This window comes from Oncorhynchus gorbuscha, linkage group LG05, assembly GCF_021184085.1.
Source record: "Oncorhynchus gorbuscha isolate QuinsamMale2020 ecotype Even-year linkage group LG05, OgorEven_v1.0, whole genome shotgun sequence".
In the NCBI taxonomy this organism is placed as follows: domain Eukaryota; kingdom Metazoa; phylum Chordata; class Actinopteri; order Salmoniformes; family Salmonidae; genus Oncorhynchus; species Oncorhynchus gorbuscha.
This window is the reverse complement of record NC_060177.1, coordinates 53807206-53819293: the sequence shown is the minus strand read 5'-3', so window position 1 is coordinate 53819293 and position 12088 is coordinate 53807206. Positions and strand designations below refer to the sequence as shown.

Sequence of the window (12088 nt, the reverse complement as noted above, 5' to 3'; positions counted from 1 at the left end):
GTGTACAAAGCTCTTAGAGACTTACCTAGAAAGACTCACAGCTGCAATCGCTGCCAAAGGTGCTTCTACAAAGTATTGATTGACTCAGGGGTGTAAATAGCATGCTTATGCAAATGAGATATTTCTGTATTTAATTTTCAATAAATTTACACACAGACAACAAAAACTTTTTTTCGCCTAGTCATTATGGGGTATTGTGTGTAAATGGGTGAGATTTAAAAACATCTTTTATCAATTTTGAATTCAGTTTGTCACACAAAAAAATGTGAAATAAGTCAATGGGTATGAATAGTTTCTGAAAGCACTGTAAACATTGCCTTGTATTTTTTATCCGTTTTTATCTCAATATCAAATCATTTCTGGGTAACACCGTTCTGTGATTGTTTTCAAACAAAATCATCATAAGAAAAAATAGCTTCTTAGCAAGAGCAATTTTATATCTGTCTGGCAGTGGTCTGAGTGGCAAGGGGGAAACCGAAAATGAGCTGTTATTGGCAGAGAGGTTTGGAACATTTTCTTATTTGGTCTATTAACTCATTTATTGCTTGGGGATGTCACCAGGCAGGACAAACACCATCCCACCAAAACAGGCTGAAATTTCAGGTGGTCTTTTAAAACAGCTCCCACTCTAAAAAGGCATTATTATAGTTTTCACAATTTTACAGTATTATTACAACCTCATGGTGTGGAAATATATATAAAACACAAGGGGGGAACAAAATCACGTTTTTGACTGCACTGGACCTTTAATACCTTCCTAATTTGCAAACAGAACCCATGGTTTGATTAACAACACTTCCCAATTTTCCAGTTACCCACTGATATGTATAAAAGGGGTATACCTGCAAGAAACTATTAAAATAAGAGCTGTTTGGAAGGGGGTTGCCTTGTATTATTTTTTTTTACCGGTAATACCGGTGTCTGAATTGTGTATTTGATAACTTAGAATTTTCCTGCAGTAGCACAACCACGCCGTTGGGCGGCGCTGTAGCATCAGATTGTGTCTTACAGCGAGTCTCTTTCCTTGGATAGAAAAGCACGAGCTTTCCTTGATTTATCGGTGAAATCCATGGCAACTAGAGATAGACAACAAAAGTAGTCAGACAAGTAACAACAATGGAGATGGACGGTAAGATAGTGGAAAACTAAACGTTAGCTAGGTACTGTAGCGAACCCAGCAATCAACGGTCAGCTCGAACAGTTTGTTTTTGCCAGTCTGTTTGTTCGAGTTAAAAAGTTGAAAAAGTTGAAGTTGAACTTTGTTCTTTCAAATCAACAACGCCAGATATGACAGCTTTTCATTTCACAGTCCAAAGTGCGAAAAGTCGTGGTTTCTGAAGTGAACAAGTTACTGTACAACTAACGTTAGACGTATTTCTTTCAACAAGCCTTTATCGAGAAAACAAAGTGGGTGTCTTGTGTGAACATCCCGAGAGGTAGACAGGGTGACTCATTTAGTATCAGACGTTACCAGTGACGGGTTTGGTAATGGGAGAGGTTGCGGTTCGGGTCAGACCGTTGTTTCCCAAAAAGGTGCTCCACAACCACCAGCAGTGTGTGGTGCCCGACACCGTCCAGGTGATGCTGGGTAGCGACCGACCACGCCTTTGGACCGACGGGTCAGGTTTACAAGTCCTGTGTCAAACCTCTGGTGGCATCTCTAGTTGACGGGCTACAGTGTTCGCCTATGGACAAACCGGGTCTGGAAAGACATACACCCTTGGTGGGGGACATGTAGGTAAGTTATTGGTCCAATGCAGCCGCTTTTATCTCAATATCAAGTACTTTCTGAGTAACAATTAAGTACCTTACTGTGATTGTTTTCAATTAAAATGGTCAAAATCAATTCGCTTCAAGAGCTAGACTGTCAGGGAGGGGTCTGGGTGGGAGGGGAAACCTGGAAATGTGGTTGATGTCACCATGGAAGGCTAAACTCCATCCCACCAAAAACAGGCTGAGATTTCAGGTGCTTTTCAAACAGCTCTTACACTAAAAGGGCATTGTCATTCTTTTCACCATTTCAAAGTATTATTCCAACATCATAGTGTGGAAATATATATAAAACGTAGGTAAATCTAGTTTTGACGTCACTGGGCCTTTAAAAGTGTGAGCCCAATTGTACTCTTTGACATCATGCAGACACCAAGTGCATTGAGGGATGATGATGTTCTGACATGAATCATTGAATAATCTATCTACTATGATTCTACCCTGAACTGTCATTTGAGGCAAATGCAGAGAATCTTATGATTATACAATTACACTATTATATTATCATCAGACAACTCTGCTTTTGTGTTTTCACCAAGGAAGTTGCTCTCTCTCTGTACTTGTACCCTTGTTAGCATCTCTGCCGGAGGAGGAGAGTGGCATCATTGGTCGGGTTGCAGCAGATCTGTTTGTGCTCTTGGGGGAGAGGAGAGCTGCGGATGCCAGGGCTGCGGTAGACGTTAGGGTGTCCTACATGGAACTGTACCAGGAGGAGCTCAGGGACCTGCTGGAGGTCCAGACTGGCAACAAGGAGCTGCATGTCAGAGAGATGGTACACTGGTAACACCCCTCGCTCTGTCTGTGCTAGGGTGTGTGTGACGTGTCAAGTGTGTGTGTTTAACCCCCTAAGGCCGATGTCCGCGCCCCATAAAAATCTGTCAGTTTGCATGGGATGTATCTCAATCCACTGCATATGCCTATGTCGTACTTCCGCATCCCTGGTGACAGAGCTAGACCGTGGTTTGTCAGACCATAAGACATCCCGAAAATCGGTCTTCTCACAAAATCATCTGTATCATCCGAACGGTTTGGCCTACAAAACTATGGAAAGATGAGACTCAAGAACACCAGGATGTTCTCCGGTTTTCTCTACGCCCTCCACAAGTCTCAGGAGACTCGTCTGAAGTTGGTACAACCAATCTGACATCTTCTTTCTGTGGTGTCCAAACTGTTAGGGCTACACACTAATATGACCCCTCTGCACAAAGGTGAGACTCACACACACATGTTTTGCTCTAGGAGACCCACAGGCCTCACAGGACTCATCTGAAGGTCCCCCCGGTACAAGTTGAAAAAATGAATGGAAGTACAATGCATTCGGAAAGTATTCAGACCACTTGACTTTTCCACATTTAGTTACTTTACAGCCTTATTCTAAAATTGATTAGAGCATTTTTTCCCCCTCATCAATCTACAAACAATACCCCATAATGAATGACAAAGCAAAAACAGGGTTTTTAGAAATTTCAGCAAATATGTAAAAAAGAAAACAGAAATATGACATTTCTAAAAACCTGTTTTTGCTTTGTCATTCAGTATGGGGTATTGTGTGTAAATTGATAAGGGGAAAAAAACAATTGAATCATTTTTAGAATAAGGCTGCAATGTAACAAAATGGGGGGAAAGTCAAGGGGTTTGAATACTTTCCACATTTTTGACATTTATTTTTATTTAACCAGGAAGGGCTCATTGAGATTTAAAATCCATTTTCAAGAGGGTTCTGGCCAAGATCGGCAGCACCAAGTCATTACAAAAATTACAGACAAACAACATGGAAAAACTACAAATAATCTAGTATAAAAAAAACATAGAATTCACAAGAGTATAACAAAATCAAAAACAGCAAATTAAAAACATTGACAGGTCAGGGAATCAGTCTCAAGATCCTTCATCAGTGATTTAAAAATACTAATCAGGGCGAGTTCTTCCAGTTTAAAAGTATTTTGTAAGGCTTTCCAAGACGATGGCGCAGAGTACATAAAAGCCCTTTTATCAAATTCAGTTTGGACATTTGGAACAGTTAGCAGGATAAAGTCCAGCGAACGAAGAGAGTACCCACCACATTTCTGAACAATAAAAATGCCCAAATAAATAGGTAGTAAACCCAAAATGGCTTTGTAAATAAAAGTATACCAGTGACTGAGCCTACGAGTGACTAGAGAAGGCCAGACAACCCTGGTATACAAAGTGCAGTGGTGCGTAAGGGTTTTGCAGTTTAAAATAAATCTCAAAGTGCCAATGGAAAGGGTGTCAATTGATCTCAAACACTGAGCGGAAGCATTCATATATAAAATATCCCCATAGTCTAGTAAAGGCATAAATGTAGCTGATACTAGCCTCCTTCTGGCTTCAAAAGAAAAACAGGCCTTATTCCTAAAATAAAATCCCAATTTCAGCTTCAATTTTGTTGTAAGTTGTTGAATGTGCAATTTAAAAGAGAGGCCGTCATCAATTAAAATTCCAAGATATTTATATTTGGTTACAACCTTAATCTCCTTGCCCTGACAGGTAGTAATAGGTGAAAGGTTCAGAGGTCTATTTATTGCTTTAGAAAACACCATTAGTTTAGTTTTGTCAGTATTGAGGATAAGCTTCAATTGACACAAGGTATGTTGAACAGTATAAAAAGCTGTTTGCAAGTTCTGGAAAGCTTTTGTAAGAGACGAGGCACAACAGTAAATAACAGTATCATCAACATAAAAATGAAGTTGCGGATGTTGGACATTTGTCTAAATCATTTATATAAATAGTGAATAGGAGAGGACCAAGTACAGAGCCTTGGGGCACACCATTAAAGACAGACAATTTAACAGCCCATCAAATTGAGTGCACTGAGTTCTATTAGACAGATAGTTAGCAAACCATGCCACTGCATGCTCCGAAAGACCTACACTCGACAATCTCTGCCTTAGTATAGCATGATCAAAAGCCTTAGAGAGATCAATAAAAAGTGAGACACAGTGCTGTTTTTTGTCAAGGGCTTCAGTGATATCATTTAAAACCTTCATGGCAGCTTTAATTGTGCTATGCGTCTTCCTGAAGCCCGATTGGTACATTGATAAAATAGTTAGTAAATAAAAACTCTTAGCTGTTCACTCACAAGGGTTTCAAGTATTTTCACCAGGGGTGACAGCTTTGAGATTGGCCTATAATTATTTAAAAGAGTTGGATGTCCCCCTTTTAAAAGTGGTAGGACAAATGCTGATTTCCAGATCTTTGCACTGTACATGATGTATGGAATCTGACTGTAGTGTGTGGGTTTGTTTCAGTGGTAGTTGTGGCAAGAGAAACTGTGAGTACCTCCGGTGGGGAGTTGCTGAGCGTCCTGGAGGCTGGCAATGCCCTGAGGCACACTGGCCCCACTCAGAAGAACGAGCTCTCCAGCCGCTCACATGCTATCGTTACCCTACAGCTGACACAGGATGACCACGACAATGGCTCCCTCCGCTCCTCTAAACTCCACCTGGTGGATCTGTCTGGGTCAGAGCGGGCTGCACGCACCGGGAACACAGGCCTGCTGGTGTTGGGCAACGTCATTCTCGCACTCTCCAACACGCACTCTCCAATCGCCGGCACAACCACGTGCCGTACCCCGACGCCAAGATCACGCGTATCCTCCGGGACTCACTGGGCGGCTCTGCTCACACACTGATAGTGGCCTGCGTCAGCCCTTCCCACCACAGTTTCGCAGAGACGCTGAGTGTGCTTCAGTTTGCCTCACAGCCATGCTACGTGAAGAACCAGCCTGGGTTGTGTCCTGCCAGGGCATGTTCGGGCTGGCAGCCTGGAGAGGCTCGTGTGGGGGAGCTGGAGCAGGAGGTCCAGACTCTGGGAGAGGCACTGAGAGAGAAGGATAAGACAAGGAGAGGGATTGCTTTGAGTGACAGCACCAAACAGGCCACTCAGGAGGAGCGTGATGACAGGGGGGCGGCTCTAGTGGAGGGAGTCCCAGTACCGCTGCCTTGCACAGGACGCTGCCTTCCTATTGGAGGAGCTCCAGAACTCCACCCGAAGTCCTGCTCTGCAGCGGCGTTTGCAGGAATGGCTGGAGAGGCACAGGGAGCTTAGCCACACTGGCTATCAACAAACTGTGGGGGGTGCAGGGGATGAGTCTCAACAGATCACCATCCTCCAGCTCAGACGTGAGCTCAAGAACTGCCAGGTTGTGTGTATAGTGGACTCTGTTTCTCAGCTTTGTTTGCTCAGTATAATCTGTTTACAAATTATATTCTAAACATAGGTATAAATTGTATTTGTCTCTCTCCCCCCCCCCCCCCCCAACTCTATTTTACTCAGTCTCTCTCCCACTCTCCCTTCTTCCATCAGTATACTCTGGCTATAGACAAGCAGGTGTTTGACCTGAGGGAATCTGAGCTGGAGCAGGTGTAGAGGCAGGTGCAGACACTGCTACAGGAGAAACAGACACACCTCCAGTCCTTACAGGAGGAGAGGGAGCACAGACAAATTAAGGTAGAAAGAGAGAGAGAGGATATTGAGATACGACGATTGAATGGGGCATTTCTACAGTGGGTGATGACTGATGTTTTTTCCGTTGGTTGGGCGTGCAGAAGGAGCAGCTGGTGGAACAGCAGCTGTTGATAGATCGTCTCTGTGGTGACCTCCTGACCTTCAGGATGGGATCCTTTAGACCCTCGCTGGACACTGGGGCTTCTGGGAAGTCAGCGAGGAGACCTCCGTGTTCCCATGATCAGCTAAGGCCATGGTTGTACGAGGTGTGTGTGTGTGTGTGTGTGTGTGTGTGTGTGTGTGTGTGTGTGTGTGTGTGTGTGTGTGTGTGTGTGTGTGTGTGTGTGTGTGTGTGTGTGTGTGTGTGTGTGTGTGTGTGTGGCTGTGTGTGTGTGTGGCTGTGTGTGTGGCTGTGGCGGTCACAATTATTGTCAGCTGGTGATTGTCAAGCAAATAACTGTCAGTCTCCGGTAATTGCCCGTTAATTAACATAAACACATTTAGCATCTCCTGGCTTCCACACATAGCCTACAAGCCATTTAAAAAAGTCTAATACATCCATGTAATATAGCCTACACCTTCACAATAAATGTATTGTTTATTTTAGACAGGTCTAAAGAAGCACGATATGAAGAAACTGTAGTGTATTTCAGAAGAAAATAATAGTACAGTGTACTCTGAGTTGTTCTGATGTGGCTATGCCAAATGGCTGTGGGCTACACTTGTTCATTTGGCAGACAAGATTTGTTTAGAATTCCGTGGCATTATTTTATATTGTTTTATAGTATGAAGAATACAATTGAGCAAAGTTCAATAAAATATAAATATTTTCTCCAAAGGATTTGAGGGAGTGCGCACATTCGGCTATTCTGTGTGAAGCGGTTGACAAAGGAATAGGTCTTCCTATATGCTTAATTTAGAGTTATTAATGTAACTTTAGTTGTTCTACAAACGATATGTTTTGATTTTTAATACATTCATTGTAAGGCTGCATGATGCGACTCTAATGAGGATTTGAAAAAATTGACCATATTTACTTTTCATCAGCCAACAAGATGAGAAGCCCTAAGGAACAGCAATAACACTAGCCTATATCAGGCTACTATTCCCTATAGTACAAAAGTCGACCTATTCTATTCTGTGCGAGAAATAAATATTCCAAACAGTCTGGGACAGTTGTGGGATTCGATAATATAACCGCTAGTATAAAAACATTTTTTTTATGCAATGTGGCTGACGCAACAGATCAGAACATTTAGCTTAAAATGTTGATAAACTATAAGGCTATTTCTTCACATTCTAAGCGCAGCAATGTGCACATAGTAGTAGGCTAGAAGCATGACTGTTCCATTAGTGGAACACACCATTATCAAAAGTGACCGCAAATGCAATTATGCATGTGATGCTTTTATTATAAAGGTGCATTTCTATGGTGAAAATGATCTTCCCCAAACTTGAAACTCACGTGCTGCTTATATCTGCCAGTTAGGCTCTACACACCCTGTAAAGCAGATTGATGTGCATTCATTTGAAGAAGTTATTTGGCCACTTTTATTAGAGACCATCACTCTGTTTTCTCAATTGCATAGCCTATAGAAATATTGCGAAACATTAGCTCATGGGCTCTCATTAAGTGTTTGATTTAGATTTCCAAATACATTTTCATTGATGTCAGAGTGATTAGAGGGACAATAAAGTGCTGAGTACCAGGCAGTTAGCAAGTTTTCTAGGCCACTAATGACCAGCAGCAGCATCAGAGTTTGGAGAAGACTAATTACTGTGACTAAATGGTAATTTGACTGCCTTCAAGACTCGTGACCGCCGGTGTGGCGGTATGTGTGCCACAATGGAGTTTCTGTTAGTGTGTTTCTTATGTAGATCCATACTAGTCCTCCGGCCTGTTCGTTGGAGAGGGTGATGGCTGCCTTTAAGACCCGCAGTCAGCTGCTGCTGGCTCAGATAGAGAGAGATGAGGTCCACTGCCCTCAAAAAACACTGAAGGAAAGGAGCGAAGATGAGGAAGAGGAGTGGGGAGAAAGGGATTCAGGTGAGCAAGTCTGTAATACTGTAACATCCTGCTTCAGAGCTATGTAATTGTTCTGTTTGCTCAAGACAGACTACTTCTTTAATCAGATGGATATATCGCAGGCGCTCTATGAACCGCACATTGACAAGCAAACAGAATCCAGCCTGTTCATTGCTAAGACCGGCCTGTGCCTTTTGTAGGGTGCAAGGAGCGCAGAGAGAGGCGGAGTCAGACGGTGAACCTGCTGCGCCTAAAGAAGGCGGAGACACAGAGCAGGGCTAGCCTCCAGAATTAAAAGTGTAGCCATATTACATCGGCAAGGGATCACAGATTTGAGTTGCCCCTCCTTGCAGTCATGGTGATTCCTTAGATCTCATTTGGATATTCAACATAGTTGAAAATAAGCAAACTGCGTGTGTGTTTTGCCCCTGTACGATGCCCAGCAGTCTGAGAGACGTATGTGGCTAGAACACGAGGAGCGTGCTCTGGAGAGGAGGAGGGGCCTGCAGGAGCTGGAGGAGGAGCTGAGGTGCAGAGAAGAGAAGAGGTGCTGCGGCACCGAGAGGCCTGTGTTCAGGAGAGGAACCAGCTGCAGATCAAGAAGCTTCGCTCCAGCCAGGTAAACACAGAGCGGGGCTTAGAAATCCAAAGTATTGACGTATGAGAAAAAAAAGAAAAAAGAACCATACATTTTGCGTGTGTTGGCATTCCAATGTTGTTGTCTGCAATTGAAAAGTGCGTGTGCATACGTTCACGTGTGTACCTCAGGCTCTGAGTCAGGACTTGCTGCGCGTGTCGGCCCATCTGGGAGATCTGGATCAGGAGCTTGAGGAGAGAGGAGGGGTAGAGAGGCGACTGTCCCTCTCTGCAGCAGGGCTGTGTGGAGTGTCAGTTGCTGAAGGAGAGAGAGGGATCCTGCATCAGAAGAGGGACACGCAGCTGAGGGACGGCAGGGTGCTCACGCCAGAGGTGAGCTCCTTAACGTTGCCTATTTTCCTTCAGCGTGGATGTCACACTGACTACAGGGGGCTGATGTAGAAATACATGGTGTGTGTGTGTATAGGAGGAGCATGCTCTGCTGCAGTCGGAGGAGGTCTTGGAGGCTCTGGATGCTGCAGTAGAGTTGAAGAACTATTCCATCCAGGAGAGACAGAGACCTCGGGACACGGAGATGACCACAATGACGTCATGAGGGCGCCGAGAGAGCTGTCACTTCCAGAGGCCTCGGCACTGTTGGTCAAATACTTCAACAAGGTCAGAGTCCCAACACACACACACCACACACTACTTTGAGCAACCAAGCTACCGTAATTCAGTTATTTTCGATGAAGGAGGCGACATGAGGAGAGTGATTTGACCATTGGCGAGCGATACGACCAGATTTGTTCAAAGTGAAACTCAATGCAAATCATCATCAGAGATTTCGCAGTGTGATAACCAGTCTGGGGAGGGAGGGTCTTACTAGCCTAGCTAGCTTTAACACTGCTGGATAGTGAACATGCTATTTTGCATGCTGTTTGGAATAAACACTCACAATGGGCGAACTAGGTGATGCCTACTACAAAGTAGTATCTCTAGTTGACAGTACACTCTGCAATAGAACCTTCATTTGGGGAAAGGCTGGGGTGCTGGGATTGAGATTAGGGGGTCGAAAAGGATTTGGGGCAGAATTGAAACTGGAAAAGGGTTTGGGACAGAAGTGGGACTAGTTTAAAAGTTCTTCTTAGGCAAACATAAAAGAGATGGTTCACTGCACTCCTAACCTTCCATTACCCTCCTGCTAAACTACCCGTCAATAACTGAGTGGATAGTTGAAAGCGTTCCCTTGGCCCCTCCAGGTGCTGTGTCTGCGGGAGTCGGAGCGGCGGCTGCAGTTGCAGAGTGGCGAGCAGGAGGCGGTGACCAGGGAGATGGAGGCAGCTCTACAGCGCCTCACTCTGGACACAGACTGCCGGCTCACTGAGCAGCATCAAGAGCACCAGCACGACATACAGATACCAATGCAGCAGCTCCAAGGTCAGTTTGTATGCGTCAATGTGATAAATGTTTATGAGTGTGGGGTATTCCTGCCCCTTCGTTGTGTTTGTCTGTTTTACAGTATTATCACTGCTCGTTTTGTCCTCGTGTGTAGAGGGTGGCTCAGGGGACAGTGGACAAGTGTTCCATGTTAGGCTGCAGCAGCTGGAGAGAGACCTATAAGAGCTCCAGCCGTAAGCTGAAGAGGAAGCTCTGAGAGCTAGTCACCGACTCCCCCCGCCCCTAGGCTCCAGACCTGCAGACCCAGGGCAGGAAGGCGGCCAGCGACGGAGCATTGGACAGCCCCAGCCCGCAGATTCCCAGAGTGGAGCTGGCCCCGGTCCGTCTGTCCTGTAGAGAGCCGAGGCAGATCTCACCCTCTGCCTTCTGCAGCACTAGGAGGCACTCTACCCTGAGGGCCAGCAGAGGCTCATTCCAGGAGGACTCCATCGAAGTGCCCCGGAACACTGACCATGAGGCTCCAGCACATACTGACCACTTTTTTCCTTCGTCCACACTAATCTAGAAGAACAGGTTAGTTGAAACTAAGGGCTCTTTTCAATCAGATCCGCTTTAGCCGACATCCACATAGTGGTTGTTTTGGCAGAGGTGTCTAAAAGTGGCTCACGACAGTATACCTAAAGCTGGACATTGACATTAGCTGCACGGCGTCACATGAAGTCATCCCATTCAGCCACGTTGAAACAGTGTAATGTGAGATGTAATCTACACCTCCATTAGGATGATAGAAATCCTCATTATTTAGTTGAATGATTTTTCAATTTGAGTGTAATTACAATGTATATACAAAAGTATGTGGACACCCCTTAGAATTAGTGGATTCGGCTAATTCAGCCATACGTCCGTTACTGACAGGTCTATTCAATCGACCACACTGGCATGCAATCTCCATAGACAAATATTGGCAGTAGAATGGCCTTACTGAAGAGCTCAGTAACTTTCAACTTGGCACAGTCATAGTATGCCACCTTTCCAACAAGTCAGTTGGTCAAATTTCTGCCCTGATAGAGCTCCCATGGTTACCTGCAAGTGCTGTTATTGTGAAGTGGAAACGTTTATGAGCAACAACGATTCACCCGTGAAGTGGTAGGCCACACAAACTCACAGAACGGGACCGCCGAATGCTAAAGCACATAGCGTGTAAAAATCATCTGTCCTCGGTTGCAACACTCCCTACCGGTTACAAACTGCCTCAGGAAGCAACTTCAGCACAAGAACTGTTCGTCGGGAGCTTCATGAAATGGGTTTCCATGGCTGAGCAGCTGCGCACAAGCCTGAAGTCACTATGCCAAGCGTCGGCTGGAGTAGTGTAAAGCTTGCCCCCATTGGACTCTGGAGCAATGTAAACAAGTTCTCTGGAGTGACGAATCCCACTTCACCATTTGGCAGTCCGACGGACGAATCTGAGTTTGGCGGATGCCAGGAGAACGGTACCTACCCCAATGCATAGTGCCAACTGTAAAGTTTGGTGGAGGAGGAATAATAGTGTTGGAGAATATTAACACTACAGCATACAATGACATTCTAGACGATTCTGTGCTTCCAACTTTGTGGCAACAGTTTGGGGAAAGCCCTTTCCTGTTTCAGCATGACAATGCCCCCATGCACAAGGCGAGGTCCATACAGAAATGGTTTGTCAAGATTGATTTTGAAGAACTTGACTGGCCTGCACAGAGCCCTGACCTCTACCCCATTGAACACCTTTGAGGTGAATTGAAACGCAGACTGCGAGCCAGGCCTAATCGCCCCAACATCAGTGCCCGTCCTCACTAATGCTCGTGGCTAAAT

At 44.9% G+C, this 12088-nt stretch overlaps 2 protein-coding genes across 4 annotated transcripts; both read left to right on the top strand.

Moving 5' to 3' along the window:
• Positions 1-1654: 1654 nt before the first annotated feature.
• LOC124034895 (kinesin-like protein KIF27) lies at positions 1655-11802 on the top strand. The gene is given in 15 exon segments (XM_046348295.1): positions 1655-1738; positions 2346-2550; positions 5040-5329; positions 5332-5832; positions 6097-6153; positions 6339-6503; positions 8116-8284; positions 8464-8540; positions 8710-8784; positions 8787-8882; positions 9032-9232; positions 9327-9419; positions 9422-9517; positions 10102-10279; positions 10395-11802. Coding segments are annotated over 14 exon segments (2088 nt in total). The 5' UTR covers positions 1655-1738; positions 2346-2528; the 3' UTR covers positions 10463-11802.
• Positions 6070-8855, top strand: LOC124036054 (kinesin-like protein KIF27). 3 transcript variants are annotated; one of them, XR_006838845.1, is made up of 5 exons: positions 6070-6240; positions 6339-6503; positions 8116-8284; positions 8464-8621; positions 8710-8855. XR_006838845.1 is itself a non-coding variant. In XM_046350161.1 (4 exons), the coding sequence occupies exons 2-4, from the start codon at positions 6405-6407 to the stop codon at positions 8556-8558; spliced, it is 363 nt and encodes a 120-aa protein (XP_046206117.1). In that variant the 5' UTR covers positions 6070-6240; positions 6339-6404; the 3' UTR covers positions 8559-8855. The 3 variants fall into 3 exon arrangements, 1 of the variants encoding a protein (XP_046206117.1); XR_006838844.1 differs by having other exon boundaries at positions 8707-8855; XM_046350161.1 differs by having other exon boundaries at positions 8464-8855.
• Positions 11803-12088: the final 286 nt, after the last annotated feature.

Bases quoted from the DNA above. Each gene is read 5' to 3' on its own strand.
- LOC124036054 (XM_046350161.1), top strand. From the start codon at position 6,405: ATGGGATCCTTTAGACCCTCGCTGGACACTGGGGCTTCTGGGAAGTCA. The intron at 6,504-8,115 runs GTGTGTGTGTGT...TTTCTTATGTAG, and splicing joins TAAGGCCATGGTTGTACGAG to ATCCATACTAGTCCTCCGGC. The intron at 8,285-8,463 runs GTGAGCAAGTCT...TGCCTTTTGTAG, and splicing joins GTGGGGAGAAAGGGATTCAG to GGTGCAAGGAGCGCAGAGAG.